The sequence below is a fragment of the Tubulanus polymorphus genome, chromosome 5 (assembly GCF_964204645.1).
Source record: "Tubulanus polymorphus chromosome 5, tnTubPoly1.2, whole genome shotgun sequence".
Lineage (NCBI taxonomy): Eukaryota > Metazoa > Nemertea > Palaeonemertea > Tubulaniformes > Tubulanidae > Tubulanus > Tubulanus polymorphus.
Genome location: NC_134029.1, coordinates 18,006,692 through 18,030,772, shown reverse-complemented (window position 1 = coordinate 18,030,772; position 24,081 = coordinate 18,006,692). Strand labels below are relative to the sequence as shown.

General features: G+C 37.9%; 1 protein-coding gene across 1 annotated transcript in view; it reads right to left on the bottom strand.

Moving 5' to 3' along the window:
- Positions 1-24,081, bottom strand: part of LOC141904906 (E3 ubiquitin-protein ligase HERC2-like) — an 82,536-nt gene that overhangs the window by 53,107 nt on the left and 5,348 nt on the right. Inside the window, exons 4-32 of the mRNA XM_074793517.1 lie at positions 23,039-23,258; positions 22,338-22,637; positions 21,573-21,870; positions 20,950-21,111; positions 18,741-18,944; positions 18,114-18,265; positions 17,277-17,536; positions 16,750-16,921; positions 16,076-16,340; positions 15,699-15,899; positions 15,116-15,344; positions 14,604-14,746; positions 14,384-14,526; positions 13,396-13,574; positions 12,896-13,051; positions 12,595-12,780; positions 10,356-10,636; positions 6,748-7,012; positions 6,144-6,384; positions 5,688-5,847; positions 5,014-5,209; positions 4,584-4,744; positions 3,513-3,686; positions 2,937-3,073; positions 2,654-2,840; positions 2,338-2,485; positions 1,483-1,658; positions 689-878; positions 92-462 (exon numbers count right to left, since the gene is read on the bottom strand). Of these exons, the coding sequence (XP_074649618.1) occupies positions 92-462; positions 689-878; positions 1,483-1,658; positions 2,338-2,485; positions 2,654-2,840; positions 2,937-3,073; positions 3,513-3,686; positions 4,584-4,744; positions 5,014-5,209; positions 5,688-5,847; positions 6,144-6,384; positions 6,748-7,012; positions 10,356-10,636; positions 12,595-12,780; positions 12,896-13,051; positions 13,396-13,574; positions 14,384-14,526; positions 14,604-14,746; positions 15,116-15,344; positions 15,699-15,899; positions 16,076-16,340; positions 16,750-16,921; positions 17,277-17,536; positions 18,114-18,265; positions 18,741-18,944; positions 20,950-21,111; positions 21,573-21,870; positions 22,338-22,637; positions 23,039-23,258 (5,957 nt within the window). The remainder of the gene's footprint in view (positions 1-91; positions 463-688; positions 879-1,482; positions 1,659-2,337; positions 2,486-2,653; positions 2,841-2,936; positions 3,074-3,512; positions 3,687-4,583; positions 4,745-5,013; positions 5,210-5,687; positions 5,848-6,143; positions 6,385-6,747; positions 7,013-10,355; positions 10,637-12,594; positions 12,781-12,895; positions 13,052-13,395; positions 13,575-14,383; positions 14,527-14,603; positions 14,747-15,115; positions 15,345-15,698; positions 15,900-16,075; positions 16,341-16,749; positions 16,922-17,276; positions 17,537-18,113; positions 18,266-18,740; positions 18,945-20,949; positions 21,112-21,572; positions 21,871-22,337; positions 22,638-23,038; positions 23,259-24,081) is intronic.

Below are 24,081 nucleotides of genomic sequence, written 5' to 3'. Positions count from 1 at the left end.
ATAAAATTCTTTTACACATCAGTGTATGAATATATTTCATGTGAAATATATCACCACTGCAATACGTCCATTTCAATGAATAGTTTTTTACCTGCTGAGGAAGCAACTGTTGAGCCAAACTATCGACGTCATCGCCAATTATTTGTAACAATAAATTAACCCATTTATCCAAGCTCAGAGAATGGCAAATATTGTCGCATGTCGCGATACTACGCACGAAACCGAGCGTTGCCCATGTCAGATGCTGCTCCCGGGCTGTCGACGAGGAACTAACATCGCAATTGTCGCGCAGACTATTCTTGACGATAGTACGCAGCAGACCGCAGAGTATGTTGATCGAATCGGTCTGCATGTGATTCGCGTGTATTGCCGTTAATATTGAGATCGTCTGCAGGAAGTGTAAGTTTGATCGTCTGATTAGAGCTGTAGGATGTTTACTTTCTTCTTTTATCGTCTCATAAACTGAAAAAACGAACAACGAAATCACATCTGAACTCAACCCTTTCCAGTCTAGCCTTGTTTGAACGGTTATGTAAGTACGGTACCAATTGAGTTTATTAAGGAGAAATTTGGGAAATTAATGACTTGAGTGACATAGCTAACGCCTTTCCAAATGTTTTGCCGAGAACCAAAGGCATTCATACATGTAAACATAATCTAATCACTTAGTCTGGATGTTGTTTCTTACCAATTTCTCCCTCTTCCTCTTCTTCTTCCTCATTATCAGGAAGAGGGGGTGGATCGGCCAGTTTCAGATCATATTTGCCTTCTTTACCCATACGATAGGAGTTTGTACTACCGGTATCCCATTGAACACGTATCCAACCGTCCTCACCTAATTCACCGATTACTGTACCGGTACTAGGCGCTGGACCATCCTAAACAAAGACGTATAGTTATATCATATTGAGTTCCATTTCAGTTAAGTATATTGATGTTGACTTTTAATTCAGTATGAAGGAAAGATGCCATTATATTTTAATTCAAAGCCTAGACCAAACTGAAAAAGTCATTCAAAGAGGTTCTGGCATAGCACCAGATGACTCCTCTTTCACTCAGTAGTCATTTTAAACTTATCTCAAAATGGACTTTCAGGCTCCCGAAATATCATCATATCAACGGCCAAAAAGTTTAATTTATCCGAAATGTTGGTTCATTTCAATTTTAGTAGTGATTGATGCACAGAAAACCAAACCTGGTGGATTCTCACAGAACTCTTGATTACTTAACACAATAGCATTGCAAGGGGTTTTGAAAACATAAAGGAACCAATTACACCAGTATCAGTATAATGAACTCGCATTACAATAATATTGTTAAGAATAAAGGCAAGAAATTAGATGAACAAAAATAGTCATCACTGAAATGTTGACGGATCGTAAATAATTGTTGAAAGTACAAAAATACTATATTAGTTTATGTATATTGTCAATCTCTGTACTCTGATCTTCAGAAAAGAATTACAAGTTTTGGACAACATACTTGATCTCCCCATTTCCAGTCAACTCCTCGTACAACCCGTGTTCCAACTTTCATCATAGATGCCAACTCTGGACCAGTAATTGGAGCAACTTGAGTCTGTCGCTTGGGGCGCTGTTCTTCTAAGACTGCACAGACCGTACTGCCGCAATCTTGAGTCAAAGCATCCGGATCTGGACCTAAAATATGAAAAAAAAAACCCAGTTAGCTTTCAAAGTGTATATGGAGTAAATGGATCCGTTCTTACCTACTATATATAAAGCCTTAAACATTTTAATATTTCATGAATCTGTGGTTAAAGGTAGGGAGGGGTAGGCCAACATGTGTTGTAATAGGCTGCAACTGATTACAGATGGGCACTTGGGTTCACTGCGATCAATGATGATGTGCCACTAGCCTCTGTCAGTTGCAAGAGCAGCATATGTCCGATGCAACCGGCAGAGACGGTTGTATCACCATGCAGAAAGTTGAACTTGCGTGACTTGTTGTGACTAGCGTTGCTGGCAGTTGCAGAGAACAGTTTGCGATGCGTCATTATGTATAATTTCAGTTACATTTAGTAGTAAGGCCTGCATATCATTTACCTACATTTGATTATTATTAGCATTTTCGGTCTTAACATATATCCTGTTTATCACCAGGAGCCAGCACCCTTGGATTTAAGACCATCCTAAGTCTTTTTGGGTTCTTAATTCAATCTCACAACATAACATTAGTCTTATAAACATTTTAGTCACCTCCAACTGGGCCCTTATGAAGACTTATCAGCATAAGTTGAAACTGATTGTTAGCTGCAGCATTATGGCTACTTTATCTAAAGTTATCTAAAGATGATTGTCCTTGATGACTATGTCTTACCTATAAGTCTGAAAATACTCTGTGTTAAAGCAAGCGCACCAGAGTTGAGGAGTAGGCATGCTCCATTAGCCTGATGATTGACAGTTAGAATTCCGATTGCTGCTAACATGAATCGCGATACTGGCAGCACACCTATACTTAATTTATCCTGTAAAAATATCACATACTGGAGGACTTTTCTTCACAGGCATCAAATAATACACATTGAGGTTAGTATTTGTGAATAGTAATTTCTTGAAAGATGTCTCAAAGGTACATACTGCAGTCTATATATTTTATCACTCTATGAAATATAATCATGATCGACCAAATCTACCTTGCTATTATCGAGTAGTTGAGCTGGGTTGATTCCACGAGATTTGAAAGTCATGTCCGCTTCCATAATACAGTCGCGCAACAGCGAAATGGCCCATTTATTCAACTCGGAGAATGTCATCTCCAGCAGAACGCGGTCACATGGTGGAATCAGGTTCACATCGGCGAGACAATGCGGTAACAGTTTACTACAAAACAATAGTTTTTCAAATTTGTCACTATTCGTTCTAAATTCTAAAACACCTTGCTTATCGTAAGCCAGAGTTTGTCATTTTCAATTTTACCTGGCATTCTTGCCAATAGTTATGACGTTCAGCCAGCCACTGAAGATCGCATACTTGACCGAAGGTATGAGGTAGTCCTTATGTACGAGGTTTAGAATGTTCTGGATGCCTCGGAGACGTAACTCGGCTCTCTTCACCTACAAAAAACAAAAGTACCATTTTTATATATGACGAAATACTTGTAGACATACAAGCAAAATTTTAAGACCAGAAATTAACTTTCGGTAATGACAACTCTTAGCTGATTAGCAAGTCCATCTTAAGCCACCCAAATAAAGAAATGAATGTCTCCACAAATGCTATAACTTAAAATATTCTCATGGCCACCTTCTATTAGATACATCAATGAAATCAAGCTATCATTTTAAAGACATTGTAACTTTCTTAAAACACAAGTGATTTGAACTACATTGTATCTATCAACTCAGTCTAAATAATATACGCATACTGACCAAGTAACAACTCTTACCCTGGTCAATCACAGTCAACGCTTACATAAAATTTCACTTTTATCTTATTTTTCTATAGCAGACTTATACTGATAATTATATTCTGATACTTTTGAAAATTACACACCTGATAACAAAGCGACATTCGCAGTTTCTCGACGTCAATTGGATTTTCATATAAAACGAAGTCGACGATTTTGTTCATGAGCGTCGTTTCTGGTACGGCACCGGTCAATCGCTGTTTCAACCACAGATATTTCTTACGGTTGGTCACTGCATCGACTACCGGCTGCCAAAAATCCTAAATAGATTGTTTTTAAGCCAAAAATTTTAGAATTACGGACCATTTTCCAAGGCAATTTTACAAAACTGAATGTGATGCGATGTTAGAAATTGAAAGGGGTTAGTAAATCGAAACAGTTTCCGTAAATTGAGTCGAATAATTGAGAGATGAATCCTAGTAACACATGTCTTCAGCCGCAGTCACGGAGGACGGACGCCATGTCGCCGAGCAAGTTAGTGGAATTCAATAAATTGACTTATTTAACTGCATCCATTAAAGTGTTTATTTATTTACCAAACCAGATTCACCGAACTGAATACCGTAAATGTACAATTTGAATCGATCATCGATTCAGTTTTGTAAAAGTGCCTCAAAATAGTCAAAACAAGCAAATGAGAAGCAAGGAAATTATTCTTCATCAAGTAAACAATACAAAAGTTGATAATTTTTGAGGACAACCTAAACAGAGGTAGCAAACTAATCAAATGGACCATCTATGACAAGACCTGTACTAACTTGGACAGAATTGAAATTGTCGTATAAAACAGGTTTCGTCTCATACAAATCTGGATTGATATAGAATATGTTAGCTGGGACACGCTGAAAATAATCTTAATAAACGGGTTTCGTGTGTAAGAGAACCGTATTAACGAGGTATATCCATTTGGTATGCCTTGGTATTTGGAGTAGTTCTTAACGCAAAATAGTAGTCATATTCTAGTCTCATATTGAAAGCATTCATTATCCTTTGAATATCAGACAAAAGTTCATTTTTTGATAAAACTAGGTTTTTAAGGCGAATTTCCAATGAAAAAGAAATTTAAGAGATTCAAATAGCAGAAACTGCTCTAAAATGGTATTGGGTGTCAGATGTAATTCCTTCCGAATTCTTAAGACATGTCACGTATAAATTACCTTTTTAGGAATTCTACTATTGGTATCTGAAAGCATCTGCACAGGCTGTTGCTCGGTGATTGTTTGATCATCATCGGATTTCTTGTCGTCGGGTAAACTGGGGCTATCGGTTGAGTCGGTAATCTCCGCCGCAGGTTCATTGTTACGTTCTGCTAATAATTCTATTCGAAGACAAGATATTCAGTTGTGAAGTTTGTTCAAAGAAAACATGGCTTTACAATCTCAGGTTCACTTAGGTTATGGAATTTGAGATGAGAAGTAAAAATCTTGGATACAAAGAAGACTTGAGAATTTAAACTATTTCTAGAGACCTAATGATTTTCAGCAAGTAAAGGATGACTTGATCTAAGACAGAAGAGCATTTTCCAAGGACTGTCCCTGGCAATCGTAGATTAATTAGCAACTCAGACTGAAGACCGGCGATACCTACTTTTCTCATTTTGCTTTTCGACGATGATTCTACGAACGATAGTTTTCCATCGCGGAGTGCTTTTTAGTAATCTAGAACTGGTCAGGGAATAAACCTCGTTTCCAACCGCCGGTCGAAGTTCGTTGAATAGAAAATGACATCTTTCAATCATCGGAGCACACACCTCTTTATATGAACGACCTAGGTCTTGATGCATCTAAAAAATGGCATTATTTTTTGCTTTCACACGCTTGCTTAAACGGACATGTATTTAAGCCCTTCACTGCTTGACCAGTGAAAGACTAACCTAAAAAATTCTATCCTTTCTTCTCGAGCAAATAATTTAGTGACAAATTATATTTTTCATAAATGACACTTTCATTTGTGATTTACACCTATTTGGCAGAAAACCCTATTGTTATTCCTGTGATTATCATCATAATTATGAATAGTCACAGGTAGTTGTTTTATAAGAAATACCTGGAAATTAAATTTTGAACTTCTCCGTTTGGATTTTACCAATGATTCGATAGTTATTTTTTTCATATACACGTATCTGATATCAACAGAAAGGAACCTAACTCTCAATAACTTTCTTAGACAGTACTTAAGACTTAAAACCATTAAAACTATTTTTGAGTCAAGTCAACTCTTTGGAAGGGTTAAGAATTCAAGAGCATCAAAATATACTTTACCTTGATTAATGATCGTTTCACTTGACAGACAACTTTACAAACTTCTGCGATGGAACGCGGTAACACGGTTTTATGGGATGGTTCTCCTATACCATGATCCACTAGAGAAAGAGCCACGTGTCCTAAGTCGCTGTGTTTCAACAAGACAGCCATCAACAACCTAAATGTAAATTCATCATTTGTTAACTAATCAGTCATGAACAGTTCAAATTTCAGACAATCCATAGAATTCCCCGTCAGGGTGGCCACTTTCCACCCATTTACAAAGCCCCTAGGTTTTCCCCGATTTTTCCATGTGATAACACAAAAAAGTGAATCAGAGAAATTTCTAGGTTTGAAATGTTACAATTCATAAATCTTTTATTGAATCACATATTGATGAAGAAACACAGTGGTCAATAGCATTATCCGAATTCCCAGAGAATGATTCTAGGATCGTATCAACTGATGACTTACCGACCAACTTCCTCAACAGGATGATCAGATGGGAATGTAATTGGAGTTATTAAATGATGGTGTCGACAGTATCTTTCAACATAACCAAGAAATACTTTAACATGATCCTCCTGCACGCGACTTTCAGCGAGTGCTTGTAGAAACGGGTGGGAGGCATCAAACTGCAAAGTTTGTTGTTCGATCAATCGTTCTTTATCAACTTGCTGCGGAGGAACCCTTGATTCCGTTGTAGGAGTGGTGCCTAAATAGAAATAATTTTGATGCATATTACTAAGTCCAAAAATGTCGATGGGGTTGCAAAGTCATGCAAGCCAATCGAAAGATACCCGCATTACCCCTCAACGAATTCAAACCATAGGTACAAAGAATTCCCCGATAACAACTCAGTTGAATAATTTGAAAAAAATACAGCTAAAAAATTTATACCTTGTTTCTCATTTCAGCAGTACAGTTCTTGTTTGAAATCATCATCAAGCTAACAATAACAGATCCGGCAGTTATAGAAATGAACTGATTGCAAATTTCATTGCAGTATATAAAAAAAGAAACCAGGCCGATTGTGGAAACAAGGTATCATTTCTACTGGTTATTTTAAAAAACTTACCAGGTGTTGTAGTACAAGAACTGGGAGTGCGAACCTCTCCCTTTTCCTCTTCAAATGGATCTTGAGGTTGTAGGATCTGTAAACCCCCCCGGAAGAAATCCGATTCCAGCCAGTGTTTATGTTCTTCTTCCTCTTCAGATAACGGTGTACTACATGTCTGGCTGTATGCGTGAAGACCAAGCAATACCCCCAGTGTTCGCTCGGTGTCCATCAATGGTGACGAAACAAACATCATATCCGCTACATGGACAACATCATCTTCAGGCTGAAATAGTCAATTCACACATTGGAATTCAGTTAAACATTTATTTTCTTCACTCTTGTTAACTACCAAATAAAACTTGGGGTCCAGAAACACCATACCGACTTGGTGAAATGTTAAAAATCTGACAGTGTCAATATTCAACACCCTCCGGAGAATAAATACAGAAATCAATGACCTTGAAACTCACCACATATAAGCTTCAACTTGGCAATTGATTGCAGTTATAAAATATGCATAGAAATAGGAATAGGAATGCACTACAAATAGATAAAATGGTGTCTGTATCAAACTCTCAAGTTTGGGGAGAATGTACTCCATATTCCGCATGAGATGTGTCTTATGATAGTGCTAACGATTATCGGATATCAAGACTCGAAGAGTTAAACCTGTTGATATTTTCTTCCAAAAACCTTTTTTAAGTTACTCAGACAGGCGGATGCAAGGAACAAATGCTTGAGATTTATTTGTTTTTCCTTCATCTCAATAATCAGCCTCCAGAATAAAATAGAATTGTATTTTGATGTATTTGCTGAATAAAATTTGATTGAATTTCTGTAATTTATAATCTGTTGATATACCTTGCAGTATCGTTATCACCATTTATAGGTTGGATGAGACTGTGAATTTGGTTTAGTTTTTGCTGAACTGGGCCTAAAACAGCTCAGTTTTACTGGAGCGGTGCTGTTTATTATTTAGCTATTTGTGCCCATGGCTAATTAGCGTATTTGAACACGACTTGAACCCGCTCCCCGACTGATATTGTAACAAATAAAGCGACGCAGATATAACTCTCCTTCAAACTTACAATTCTTACCGCTTTCAAAGGTAAACAAACAACGATATATCTATCTCCAGCTATTAACAACGTTATCTGATCACTGATATTCACAAATATAATTCGAATGAGACTGGTGTAGATATAATGACGCTTCATAGCGTGGTCTATTTCAGCAGTTATGTCTAGTAAAAACGTGTGTCGTTAGCATCTCAAATAGAATATGCTGGTGTTTTCGGAACGTTCTTTTGAAAATAATGAATGACAGAAAATCCAACCCAAAACCGAAGAATACAATACAGACTATAAAGTAAGTTGTGAACTGCAATACCAGATTCACGTGAAACAGTTTATAATCATCAGCATGATGAATGTATTTACGCCGAGGATGAGGTTTGAATTCTCCACTATCGGTCGTGGTCGTCATGTGCGATCCATTCAAGTCGGGAAACCTGGCACTATCCGATATATTTCCTATCATCATTATGTCAGCTTGAACTCGCACGGTCACTGGTTTTCAATCGCTGATCAAATTCTTGCGACGAGTTGTATCTCAGTTATTTCTATATATCAGCGGAAATGGACCACGATACAAACGGACACCGAACCACCAAACTCCGAAGTCAAATGTGCACTGATGCTCAGAGACCAGAAATTGCAATATATGTACTGCAGTTATTGAATTACCAATTAAGGTTAGGTTGAACCACTGATGAGGCAAAAATATGCGTAACGTTGTTCGTATTTCCATGTAAATTGATACCTGTAGTAACAGTTAAAATACTAGTAGTAGAAGTATAGGATTAGAATTTATGAAGTTATGTGCGAGTTCAAAATTCAAGCCTCATTTTGTGTCATTGATGTTTACAATTAACACATCAGTGATTACACTAGAATAGCGCATTCATCCATGAACACATCCCCCTTGACATGTCATGGGTCAAGCCCAACTGATCTGAAAATATGAGTGTCATTCTTTTGCAGCTACATGCACCGATAAAGGTCAAGTTGGAACTATTAGCAAGAGAAATAGAAGGATACTAGACTTATGACTTGCATTGATTTGAATGTATAATGAAAATTAATTGGATATGCAATATAAATACATGGCTAATTAGCATATCAAGGTCATCCATGCCTAGTGCCGATATGAGAAAAGAAACCATTTTTCCCACCTTTGCACAGTTGTCAAGGATAAATCTTTTGTAGAGCAAATAAGAATTATTCCCAAAAACCAAATTAGCTCAGGATTTTACAGGAATCGATCTTGAAATTCTACATTTGATCTTAAAATAAAACCCGGAAGTAAAATAGAAGATGATACTGCAAGTTTGCTTAAACGCCTGTGCTATTTCTGCAGCCAATCCAATCATAGAGGAGACTTTTCTCTCTCGCTCCTCAAAACTGATATTTTTGCGATCAGATTTTTGTGAAAGACCGCCTGTAAATCTTAACAAGGTCCTTTTTTAAATTTCATAGCACATGTTGTTAACTACAACTTTGCAATTTGTAGCAGTAACAAAATATGCTTAGGTACCAATAAAAAATTATATTAATCCAATAGTCAACTCCCAGGCATGAACAAAAAACTGGACGTATCGGCCCCACTCCGCGCGGTCGCGCCACCGCGCGGGATTTACGCGAAGCAGCAAACACAAACATGGCCACTCTCTCAATTTTCAATGATAGAAATCGTGTGTGCATTTCAATTATTTCGGCTGTTAGGGTTTTAAGGCACAATATAAGTTGATGATGTGATATGGCGATGTTAATTAATGATAATTCCGCAGTGAAGCTAGTCACGAACGGTGCCGATTGAGTGTACAGCTGCCAAAAACACTGAAATGTTCGTAGTTGCGTAACTATTTGCAGTGAATTGCAGACGAAAGATGAAGCCTTAACGGCCGTTTAAAAAAAATTTATACCAATCGTAATTGTAAAATAAAAATGAGAAATTTAATCAAAGGTGGCCCCCCAGTTGGCCATATTTTAAGATATCATGACCTTGTTTGGTCGTCAAGACCATTTCATTTCTCATTCTCATATGAAAATGAAAGCTCTTCATGGAATATTGTATCAGTTGATAGCCAAATTTAGGAACCAAGATGGCATACACAATACATTCAGATTTGAAGACGAATGGTAAAAAAATGTGATCTGTACAGTGTTCACAAGAAATCTGTTGTATGCCAGACCACCACTAAGATCCAGGGGTACAGCATATGCCCAGGTGGCCTTCAGCCAAGTGGCCTAAAAACTTATGCTGCATATTCTGTGATTGCTTATGGCATTCCAGAAGCTGAAACACCTCTGTCCCACACATCAACCAATCCAAAACATAGATACAAAAAAATTATTAAGAACATATTAACAGAGATGTAAATGGTAAAACCCCCCAAAAATATTAAAATTGCGATACGCCAAAGAAACGAAGGCAGATGGCTACTGATTCCAGGAGCGAGTGCTTCATTCGATTTCATCAATTGGAAAACTCACATATGTCAACAAATTAGAAAAACGGAAAACTTAGATCTCGGTAGCAAACATCAATTAAGACTTTATACTTACATCTAGATACTGTCCTACACAATATCCATGCATTAACTCCCTCGCTTCAGCTGAATGATGAACAGCTTCGAACGCAGCCGTCGCGTCGCGTGCCGCATATTCTACTAATCTATCGCTACCGCATGGAGCTTGACTCTTAAAATCCTGTACGTCATAGACCTTGCCATGAATTACCACCCATAATCCGCCATCTTTATTATGATTTTCGAGGTCGGCCTTACGAATAACTTGGATGTCGTCGCTCAATCGCGATCGCTTTGTGTAACGATCCAAAGGATTTCCTACCAAGGATGAAAAACAATAATTTCACATGCAGAGCCTTAAACTATTTCATCAAAACATTGAGCAGTAGGATATATCATCGTCTGGTGAACATGGGAGGCCTATTTGAGCTCCCAATAGGTAAGAATATTTGACGGGTCAGTAATGGTATTCATCCTCTCTTCACCCACAAAAACATGACCTGCCCTGAGGCAACTGTCGAGTGCTAAGAAGCAGCTCATATGTCATTTCTTCCAGGGAGATATGATTGATAGGTCTACTTAGTTCAATACCCAGTATACACAAGGCTAGCGGTAAAGATACCAAAACATGAAAGTCAATAAGATTACATTAAGAGGAAAAATGTACAGTTTGGTATTTTTAGTTTCACCTAGTTCTGCTCTATTGAATCGATAACTTCATAAAAGCCTTAATGCCTGCCAGTGGATGGCAAAAGAGTTTGAGCATTTCCCTTGCAAGTTGCACACATACCCAATGTACATGTGTATTAGAATATGGGCATAAACACTTCTCCTTGTGTATTTATGATGTCACCTATTTCAATATACCACCTATCTATTGTTACATGGAATATTTAGCTTAAATTCTAAATTACAGTGTATTATTTCTATCAATTCTCAACCATCTTGAATTTCTATAGTTGCAAATTCTAAAGCGTTAATCGATGTTGATGATAAATGAGGTGATTTTAAGGATTTTCATGGAGCCACCTTTTTTCAAACGCTCTATTACCATAAATGCAAACCTGGTTACCCCAAAATTTCAACATCAGTAGTATTGCATATTTATTTCAGTAAAAATAAGCTCACATCAGTAGTTTTAATAAATATTTGTCTGTCAATAGTTTCCAATTAAGCATCAATAGTTTCATATCATAAAACCAGTAGTTTCCTTTAGAGTATCAGTAGTATCAGAAAACAGAATTAATAAAAAAAAATAAAATTGAAAATTCTTTACTTTTTAAATTTTTCATTGTTCCTCTGGTCAATGAGAACCAAAATCTGAGGATGGGAAGGATAAAAAACCTCGAGCAGTATTAACACACAGTATTTTCAAAATGTGGCATTTAATTAAGCAATACTGATCTTTTCCCGGGAGTGAATCTACTTAGTATTATGGAAAAGGTATCAGGAAGGTGCTGCCACTGTGATGAAAGGTTGAGTAGTGGGTTTTCCCCAAGGATGAAAATGTCTATTAATTAAGTCAGGAAAATAATCGTTTAAAAAGAAAATACAAAAAACAATTTCATTTTCATTTCGCCTTCTGACATTAGACCTACCTTCAAAATAAAAAAGCCTGGCCACACGAAATACAGCAAAAACCACAATTAAGTCAATAACCCCAGGTTTTGCCAGCTGAAGAAATATTTATCTCGACGTTTATTCATACTTGTTAGTATTTTTCAGGACACGATAAAATATTCATTGAAAGTTCATTCATTTTAGAAACTTCTCATTCAAACACGGTATGAAAACGTAATCATAACGCGCGCGCCTATGTTAGCATTGGTATGCTGTCACGAGTGACTGTGTGTAGGCTATAGCGTGTGTAAAGAGATTATATTGATCATACACAGCAGCAATGCAGTGAAAGAATAGATAGACGCACGTGTACGCCACTGCCATATATTCAATACTCTGACCCGATTTACCAGCAGTAGAAGTAAAAGAACCCGTACTCCCGTTTTTGAAAGTTCATAACCGTGTTCACAGATGTGATGATATACTATAGCCGTATTTTCATATAGGAAGATAAAACAAATCCGTATTTTGAAAAAAACGGATGAAAAACCGTAGTTTTTACGGAGCATCCGTACTTCCGTATTCAGCTATTAAAATCCGTAGCAAATACGGAAATTCCGTGGGGGTAAGCAGGTCTGTAAATGCCAGCTAATGTGCAGACGAAGGTTTTTGTGCAGTTTCGCCCAATTTTCGAAGGGCATTTTTTTCAAACTCACCCCAAATTCCGGGCCAAGCCAAATCTTCCGGGTCATCTTTGGACAGACCTGGAGCGAGTCTGTTGAATTTATCAAAAATAGCGAGCACGTCTTCGAGCAGTTCTACAGCACCAGACACTTGCAACACAAGTGGAGAATGAACTTGCAGGAGAATAATCGATGTGAGCAATTCCGGTACCAGCACAACTATCAAATAATAAATCACTCATCACTCAGCATACATTTTTCTTTTAGATTCAACTTTTTTCTTCATTACAAAGCTGTCAATTCGCCTATATACATGATATACATTCGAACCTACCACAAACATCTTTCTCAACAATTTTCGCGATGATGTTAAATCGTTTGGAACCTTGTCCTACAAGGCTGGCAGCTTTCGGCAGTATATCAGTTATGTAGTTCACTATAAGAGCCACGTATTTCCTCAGCACCGAACCAGTTCCCAACAATTCTGGATCTGGGTCAACAAAAAGAACAGAACATTTAAACTGTAACTATAAATTGAGTACTTCTCGATGCTTATCCAAGCATCAAGCATCAAATGGTCAAAAGGATTTGAATGCAGGTAATAGAATTTTGCATGCCATTTAAAATATTTTCGCAAGGGATTTTGCATGAGGCAAACAATGGAAAATTTTTAATGAGATTAAAAGCATTTTACATGAGATCTAAAAAGCAGGTTTAGCACTTTGAGAAAAGGTTTTGAATACAATTCAACGATTTTACATGAGCTTAAAAAAGATTTCGAAAAGATTTATTTCCATTTACCCTGTTCACTTTTTGGTCGTGTATTTTCTGAACCGTTGTCTTCGTTGGTACGCTGTAACATTTTCGCCATCAGAAGACGCTGAAATCTCAATAACAGATCCAACGAAGTCGACACTTCGCAATTCTCCGATTCATCCGTTCCTGAAGTTGGAGATTGTGGTTCGTTTCGACTGAGAATATTTAATTTCATCAGAGTCTGAGTCGATGCATTCCTAGAAAGATTGAATGAATTCAAGAATAATCATATCAGGTAGTATTGGTATCGATAATTAATTATATCAAAACACCGGAGTTGAATACACAAACGTGTACACAAACTTTTCTAAAGATCATATCAGGTAGTATTGGTATCGATAATTTGTACAATATTAAGTGGGATACACAAGCCAGCCGGCTCAAATGGCATAATATGAAAATATGATCACAAGTAATACCTAAAATAGTGACGAGTATTCTTCTAATATCATAAGTAGACTAAAATTACCGTACTATAGTGGAACCTAGTTTTCATGGAAATCTAGATGAACCAATGAAATGAACCAATTCAGGGAAATACTTTTTCTATCTATTATGATGCTATTCTAACAGTGGATAGAGAATTTACACTGTAATTTGTTTTACTGGTATATTGAATCAGAGAAATGGTGGCTTAAATGCTGATGAAGCCCTAAAAGTAATAATAAGTATCAGTATCTTTTATCTATACTATTCAAAATGCTACAAATCAATAATTTGGGGCTGAGATATTTTTTTGTGTAATGTTGACCAAAATCTACCACAATATGGTCAGGCCAATCTTTTTTTTTGAATTACAAATAAGTTCTATTTAGCAAAGACAAAATAAATACATGCTAAGGTCCGAAGGACATTATAAGCAATTACAATATGGTAAGGCCAATAGGGCATGTATGAAATGATATAGTCCGTCTTAGGGTTGAACCAGGGAATGCTACAAAGAATGGTCTTTACCATCTTTTGTTTGAAATCGAGAAGTTCGATAGCACTGAATGGAACTAATTACCTAAGCAACTGTTGAATAAGCTGTAACAATGATATAGAACTTTCTTCGTCGTTCTGCACATCTAACGCATGTTCCTGAGTTTTCAATTCATTTGTTGCCATGCCAACCTTATCACGTTCATCTGCTTCAACTGATTCTTTTTCCTAATTAATAATCATCACATATTTTCATTACATATTGTTTGAAATCCATGGATGAACTTTGAAATCGATGTACGAACCATTATTTCTTCTACTTTCTGAGTTTCTCTTTTGATCGCGCTTGTGAGCGCAGATTCGAGCCCTCCGTCTGCCATCAGACTGCTAACGAGCAGATCCGTCATAAAACGTTGACCTGCGCTTAATACAGTCATATCACGAGGACCTTAATAAAATAATCATATAGATATACATCGTAAAACTGTTTCTCATGTGCCACTACTTCCTGTTCTGCCACCGCTGCTGATTGTTTCATTTGCAGAAAAACGCATCAACTCCGCAAATGTAATGTTTAAGTTCCTTATAATAAAAACCCTAGGCCAGGATTTAAAGACTAGTATCGACTTTAACCCGTGGGAGTAAACTAAACTGAAAATGAATTGAGTCAGCATCCAGGTTAAAGATAATACCAGTATATTAAACAAGCCCCATCATAGGCAATGCTCACTGGCCATTTATGAATAATGTCACAGTAAGCAAAAAGACACAATGGGAGATCGTGTTAACATAAATAAATATTTTCATTAAATCTTACCCCCAGTGGGCAATAAAGAAGACAGTGCACGCGCCCGCTCTTCTGCAGTCGGTAATAATAAACACCAGCCATTCTGTAGTGCCATCTGTGCAGCTAATTGAACGGTTTTAATGACACCATTGTTACTAGCTAAAGCAACAATGCGTTGTTTAAGACTGCTGATCAATCGACCTCCAGGAGCCAAACCGAGAACCTGTGGGTCTTCATTATGCGCAATTGCCGTATGAAGCTGAAATGTACAACGCAGACAACTTTTTTATCAGCTATTAAACTAGGGATCCAGTGACACCATATCCTTTTGGTGAAATGCAACCAAAACCAGTTTCTTTACCAGTTTTTAAGTTAAAGATTAACCTTTAAGCTCAAAACGAAGAATGTGACAGTGATATTTTAAACAAACACTCCTGTGATAAAGCACCATTACTTTGGGCCTTATAGTTAATCTCAAATGAACTACTGTAAGCCCTGGAATTACTTTAGTCAGTTCACTATTTCTATGATTTCTTATTTTCTACATGTATGAGTTTTGAGCCACAAAATAAAGACTTGATTATTTTGGCTGGTACTTAAATGGTTTACAAACCTGAAGACTGAGTATATTCAGGGCAGCCACTGCCATGCATTCTTTCTCTTGCGGAGGTGGCCAGTCATTTCTGCCATCCATACCTTCGCAAACTTCAGCTAATAGCTCGTCTAACTGTTCGAACGTCTGCTTACACACATCAACGACAAACGGTATACGAGCGCTGGTCGCACAGTAACTGTTCGATGACCATACAAAACTCTGCGAATTAAATATTCAGATTAAAGTACATAAGCATCTCGGAATATCAGCCTCCAGTCTTTGATAATATAATAATCCCATAATTTTTAGTGAACACCTCCTCAATGAGGTTATGCACAGAACAAATGGTGTTTGTTGTAGAGGTTTCACTTTATCTTTAACGCTAGAATGCTTACTTGTCCGGGTCCGCATGCAGCTCCTATGATATGTTTACCATCGAGTATTTTCATCCTAGTAGGCTCTATTTTACTGCCATCACCGAGTTGTCCCTGATCGTTACGACCCCAGCTATAGACCTCACCGTCCTCTGTGATTGCCAGCGTGTGCATCGAACCGACAGCGATGTCCAACACCTTCTTCTGAGCCAAAGCTTCGATACGTTTCGGTTCGCGCATGTGACCCTCGGTACCGTGCCCTAGTCGATGGTTATCGCCTTTTCCCCTAAAATCACAACAAATCTAAATTGTTGGTTTTTTTAGAGATATAAAGTTAGAAATCGAATCCCTAGCCTCCTAGAATAATTATTCACTTATTTGATCAATTTTGTTTCAAATTAGTCCAATTCCTGGATAGCCAGGGGTGAATCTAGACCATGCTTACGTAACACAGTCAAAATTGTCTCTTCGCTAAAAATTCTGATTTATGTATGTAATTACATAAATTCATTACTTTAATTTTTTCTCTTTTTCTTATTCTTGCCATGTTCTTATAATCAGAGTAAGCATAGAAAGTTCAAAAGTTCGGTCAAATAGTCTGGCTGGATCCACCCCTGATAAAGGCTTGAAGAATTATCGTAATGGGTAAATTTGATACCCAGGCTATGCGAATAATTAGTGCCGATATCTCGTACCAGGTGATGACGCGTCCATTTTTCGTTAAAGCTATGCTGAATTGGGCTCCGCAATAAACGCGTGTTACATGTTGCGATTGTAATTTCTCGATATGTTTCGGTGATTTACAACCATCGCTGCGACCATGTCCTAGTTTACCGTAATCGCCATCTCCCCATGAATACACGGAACCTACAAATATATTCAGTACATTGCACCACATGCATATAGCTAACTATAATCGGTAAACGTTTATTAATGATGTCATGAACAGATTTTTACTGCTGGCTGTCGAATTTCACAATAAACCTTTCTTGATATTTCAGATGGATTAAGTACAGACATGTTTGAAGTATCTTAGGCTTGTGAGGAAAACCGAGTCAGGAGCTCAGTTAAAGTAAAGCAAGTAAAGCATGTTTATTGAAAAGTTTACTTTGATTACGGCTGAAAATGAAATTTTCGTGACCACAATCTTCCCTACGAAAAATTAAGATTGACAACATAAATAGAATTGGAATTCCGGAGAAAAGCCAACTGTAAGAATTACCAGTATCTGTGACGGCTAGCGTCTGAGCGTCTCCACTACCGAGTGCCACGTCTACTACTCTCTGTCCTTTCAATCCGGTGACCGGTGTCGGCGTTAAATGATCTTCGCTGTTTCCGTGTCCGAGACGACCGTAGATTCCTCGACCCCACGTATACAGTTCACCCTGTCCAGTAACAGCGGCGCTGTAATTTCCACCGACTCGGATCCCGATGACCTGTTTACCGGCTAACGAGTTGATTTTAGTCGGAACAGCTCGAGCGCTATAAGAGATATTTCAATGAATGGTAAATGACGGGATGCAATAATTTCCTATGTACCAGTACCTGTTGAATGCCGCAATTACGGTACTGACAACAAACACCTCAGATATATGATTAATTGAATTCTGGAGTTCAAATCAGTTCATTTAACCATTTGCAGACTTATATTGGAAGGGCAGTCATCTTGATATCAATTACTGGTACTAAAATGATTTATGGATAAAATTCAATTATGCTGCTTGCATTTTATAGATAAGATATTTTTCTTATCGTGAAATTTAATATCATTGAAGACATGTTTTTTTATTTTCAAATAAAATCAGATCGACAACCCAACGAGATGCGTTTGATGCCTTTTTCGGGAGTGTCTCGATATTCACTCAATGAATTGTTGCGAAGTTTGTGCTAGGAAATGATGGTTGTAAAGCCTTGAGACAGCATCAACATCACTTCATTTCTCCAACTCACATGCTTATCTTAAATAAATTCTCTTCCGCTTCTTAGGCTGGCACACTAAGTAGTATGAGATGTCTCTAACCCCTCCACCCGGGAGATGTTAACAGCAAAGTGAACTTACTTAGTGTCTCCATGGCCGAGTCTTCCACCATCGCCATCGCCCCAGGAATAAACATCATTATCAGACGTTAAAGCTAGCTGATGTTTACCATCCGGATGTGCTGCAACTGCTATGACTTCTTTATCATTGAATCCCTCAACGAGTTGACTTTGCTGAAAAATGAATTAAACATACGTCATGTACATATATATATATATAATCAAGCAAGCTCCCATGATCATTCTTGCAAGTTAAAACTGAAAAAGAGTTTTCTTTTTATGTTGGTAATGGGGCTATTACGTGCATGTAGTGCTATTACGTGCATTGACCAATGAACATTGAGAATGAATCAGTTTGTTAATATTTCCAGCCAATTAGTTACATGTCATTCTGATTAGAAGATAAAAATCCACTTGCAGGGAACATGATGAGTCTATCACCAGAATTCATATTTCACTTGATTTTTAAAATCATTTCAACACTAAAGCATTACATTTTAAACAAATGAAGCTGCCGAGACTTGCAACAGTATTTTTCCATTTTTCCTAGAAACACGGCAGCACTAAGATGGTTGCCAAGCCAAGAAGTAAGGTGGCAACATTGTCAAATACTACATAAAATACAAACTCATTGAAATAGAATATTTACCGTTGTTTCCGTGTTGTAAGACATCGAATAGACTTTTCCAGATTTTGTCAAGATGAATAGCGATTTCTCCGAACACTGTATTTGTCGTATTGGTCCGAGATCACTCAATGAATTTATTATAAACGGACTATTGTTTATGTTATTGTTAGCACCGGCCCACATCAACCAACCCCAACCGAGAACTTCTTGTCCGCTGTTCACATTCTGAAATAAAAGATCAAAGAATACATTCATATCTCCAGTTCAATATATCTGTAGAGTTAAGAATCAATCAAATTCAAATATCTTAAAACTAGGGTCAAATCTTAACCGGAAAATGTCCTGAAGAATGTACATGTACTCTGGGACAAAACTTATGACGGTACATGATGTATCATCAATAAATTCATGAACCAGTGCTTCATCTAGCCAAAAATAGAAGGGCGGTCCGCCCCGCCACCGAAAATAGCCGCCCTTGTGCCCTTCAGATGTGTCCCATGCTTGCCCTTGTGCCCTCATCACTTGCCGTAGGTCCGCCATCCTGCCCTTGTCAGTCACGAGTAATGAGTCAGGGCTTTCAAAATAAGCCGACGCATCCGACTGTTAGTAAGTTTCCTGCGACGGCTATGAAATATCTCGTATGATATCAACGATAGTAGCTCATGTGATCAGTGGTTATATTCAAATGTTCTGCAGTCAGTGTGCAGCGTGTGAAAACGTGCCTCAGACGCGTGGCCTAGTTAAAGTTTCCAGGAAATTGGCTGACTTCCAAACTACTGCCAATCATTCTAGCGACTGCCGTTGTAAAGCTGGTAGTGTATATTCGATGGATTGTTTCGTTTTGAACACATCGTGATGCTCTGGATCTTTTTATCTAGACTATTGGACAAATTTTTTATATACAAGGTGAAAAACTTTGTTCGGTGAACTCACAGAGAGACTCGCACAGACAATTAGTTTGAGTAGCCTAATAGCAATAATGTGTTCTTAAGCTGACTGCTTACCATTTATCAACAGTTACTTGCCAATCACTAACACTATCAATTTAAATCAATTAATTTGATATTTCTAAGATTAAAAATATGCAATTTCATGTAGGCCTATACACTATTGCTGGCTCTTTTTCGCTGTATTTGCTACTTGAGATTGCTTTTTTCTGCAATTGTTTTGTCTGCAACTGGTTTTCCAAATCATTTTGAAAGCCCTATCTAGATTAACTTTTGTTCATTGACAGGCATAGGTGTAAGGATGTACTGTGGTCAAGTGTGTCACTCATGGCATAATCAGATTTAAACATAGTTTCTAGTCCTCAATCGTAGTAAGGGTACCTCGATTCTATGCAATAGGTAACATTGCAGTTTGCCCCTAAAACAGACGTGAGTGCGTTATTATGTGCCCTTGCTCCGATGGAATCACGCACAATAACGCCCTTATTTGAAATCAGCACCCTGCCCTTTTTTAATGCTAGATGAAGCACTGTGAACAATATCTGGGTTTAAAACTGAAGTCATTACCGGTATTGTTGTGGCAACACAAAAATCACAGAAATATTAAAATCATGTCACTGTCTCTGAAGGACATTAGTATTTGCATAATCAAACCCCAAGTGTATACCTAACATTTAGCCTTGCAAACCCAAAGGAATCATTACCGAGAACCAGTTCCACATTTCTGAATTTCAAAATTTTACTCTTTACTGGACCCAGTTCCAGAGTTGTTGGCTAAGATTTGACTGAAAGTAACATCACTGCTAACTGATCTATTATGATTTTTTAATTTGAATTTTGAGTCAAATTCAACTCAGCAGTGAGTTACTGCGCGTTAGCTATTGTGCATCAGAACATAACTTCAATGCAAAAGCAAATAAACAATGAAAAATGCCAACAGAATCTCTATATGGAAGTTTAATACCAAAGGAAATCGTATTGGCCCTCTGACATCCACTCAAATCATCAAAAGATTTAAGATAAATAGTTTTTCATTTGGTAACTCTGGGTTATTGGATATGACCTGAGTGAACCAGCACTGTAACTCAATCCATTCATTATGGTGTTATCCACAGCTGATAAAACTTAGCAGAGAAGTACAAACATTACAACAAACCTTCGTTCAGCAATATTGAATTTGAGAGAACCCATTTCAATTCAATTGAGACAACGAAAGCATCAATCAACTCAGTTACCAAAGGAAACACGCTAATTAGTATAATGCTCATGAAAGTGGTTAGTACCTTTTGATTATCAGTAGGTGGAGTAAACGGCATCGACAGACGATCAAGGTGTGACATAATCACTACGGCGCATTGTCGTAAATCTACCGCGAGAAATTCATCATCGGGTAACGTCAGATAACGTAAGAAGCATTCAGTCGGACTCACATTATAAATGGACATCTGTAATAGAAATGAATTAAACATTATCAAATCGAATAAACATTTTTATGAGTTGACATCGCAATCAGGTGTACTACTTATGCATTCGCCTCTACAGTAAAACTTCTAGAAGCCGGATAGATCTAATACAGAAAATTCGCGAAGCCAGCCGAAATACCGAATTTTCCCATTCATTTTCCTAATAAATTCTGTCTCTAAAACTGATTTTTGGTAGTCTAAACCTTGCCTCTACCCTGCAATGTGTTGCACACCTAGACCTATAATGTATCTTGATATATCTTAAAACAAAAAAATGTAAATTCTTAATCGATCATCTTTTGCTGGATTAAACTTATCATACCGTGTCACTACATTCTACACTTACAATTATTTATGTAAAACGCAATGATTCTGCTAGCGCCGAGCTATAGAAGAAAACATATAAATTATCATTATTATTGCATTGGCCTAATCATACAAACCTCATCCCATTTGAGAGATTCGGTGGCGTTCTGGACAGGTTTCGTCGCTTGGACGTCTTGAAACCGGCGTAACAGTGGAACTAACGGCGCGCAGTTCAGATTACAGCTGACTCGGTTATCGATCTCATGTCGACTGTTGTTCCAAAGGTTTAACAGTAATAAAACTGCATTCAGAATGTGGTTCAACGTTCCTCGTTGAACGGCCAGTTCGAGTAGCAGCGCTAGCGCCGTTTGCTGGTCCTGTATCGGTATTTTGTTACTATCAGCTTTGGCCACAGCACCGGCACCATTTATATCGCTGTAACAATATACATGAAAAATATATTCATAGTTTTATGTTCAATAGAACTCATAGCAAATAGTGATGCATAACACATTGTTATGAAAAATATACCCGGTACCCATGATGTCAGAAAGCAGATACCCTTTAATATATAATGGAGGTCAGTTTTGTAAATGCATAAACTCCCAAAAAGGCTACAGGGTGACCAATCTTGTATCGGAGCAACACATTTTTTTCTTATTATGTCACAATTTTGATGATAGATATGTCCAGGGTAAATACATGTGCATAAGCTCAATATCAAGAAAGTACGGGATTTCCCAAAAACTTTGATTCTGCTTCATAGATAAATATTGAACCCGATAGAACTTAGGCGCAAGTTACTTGTGGGCTAAAAAGTAATTAGAATTCGGCTCACTAAAAAATCACTTTTAAACTATTGATTTCTATTAACTAGTCTTTATCATCAACTAACAACTTACCCGGCGACGACATTACGCAAAAATTTAGACGCGCGTTCGACGACTTCGAGCCAGACCGTCGAAACGGCAGTCTCGTCGAACAATGTAGCTTCCGGAAGTGAGCGTAACGCGTCTAACGATTCTTGTAATAGTTCACTGCATAAATCGGAATCTTCACCCGAACGCCATGCCCGTCTCAAGAACGCAAACGCGAAACTGAGAGCTGCCCGGGAGCCGACTCGTGCCAGACCGGTCGTAGCTTTCTCCGACGGCTTCAACGAACAACTGAAATAGGAAGAAACAGTTACCGTAACTGATTTACTGGGGAATTAAATTAAAAGATACCTCACGCCTCTAAGCCCGGACATCTTAACATCATGGTACAATGTCCCAGCCAATCCCGCCATTTTTATGCAAAATTAGGGATTTTATCCAATTCATATTTTTTTCATGAAAGACAAGACGCGCAGCTCTTAACTGTAAATGAAAACTCTGCAGGGAATATTCATTCTCGAGGTGTATATCTATTCCTTACTAAGAAGGGATATAGACTAGGGGGACACCTATCTTTCCAATTAAGTACCTCTGAAAACACAGACTTATGGCATACATTATTTTCAGGGATCCACTTGAAAACTACCACTGAATAAGACAAACTAAATCCGTTTCACATGGCATAAGCTACCGTCATGTACCGACATACAGGATTGGATTAAGCTTACCTTTTCTGTTTCGAGTTCGTCGTGTTGTTCGCTTGTTTCTTACGAATAGGCGAACGAGATTCTTTTGTTTCGTTGCGAGCGAGCGCGACAAAGTATCGCTCCAATATGAACAATCGCTGATGTAGCCGCACCGACGACAGGGTCGTACACGCCGCTTCCGTCGCCAGTTTACGGTGCTCATAGATCAGCGACATTAAACAATCCTGCAGATCACCGACATCTGAAACCGATACGGAAATTCTTAGCTAACCCCTAAAACGACCCTTCCCACCGGAGAAAACATGGTTGCCACCACAGCAATGATTCGAACGAGATGGCATCGCTAGACTCAGCCACGGTGTGAAACCCTGCTGCACTAGATCGGGTGCACTGGTCTGGGCGCACAGGTTTGCCGCACAAAAACACACACCGCCAATCAGATTGCCCGCTGTATATTTGCTGAGAATAGATTTCACCAAACTGTGGGTAGCATGAGATAAAGAAGGCTTTGAATGCTGTCATCCGGACATTCACAGAGCCATCCATCGGACACAAGGCTTCATGTAATTTTTTAAGACAATCGAACTGCCGATGCTGTAACTGTCTCGTTACACATTTAGGTTCAGATACTCAAGTCCAATGGTGGTCTTAAACAATAAGTCGCCTTAGATTTTTAAGATTGGTTATAGATATCTGCTGCTCTTTGCCTGGTCTTAAATGAGCAACTGGGCCCTCATTCAATTATCTTTAAACTCAGCCTAAGGATTATTCACACAAGATACATTCAATCTGTGAACAAATTACTTCGTTCCGATATTTTAATAAGCTAAGACTTTCCAATAAGTTTGATTTGAAATATAGCTGAAGCAGATCGAGCAGATGGAGTAAGTTTTCGCCCAGTTCCCTTAATCTTTCTTGGCATTAAGTATTTGAGGTTTCACGCCTGTGAGCAGTTCTGGTTGGTCTGGACTTATAGATTGATTTGAATAGCCAACTTTCTAGCCACCTTGCTGCAACAAATATCTAAGGCCTAATAAATTTTTACAATAGATCATAGGAACCCT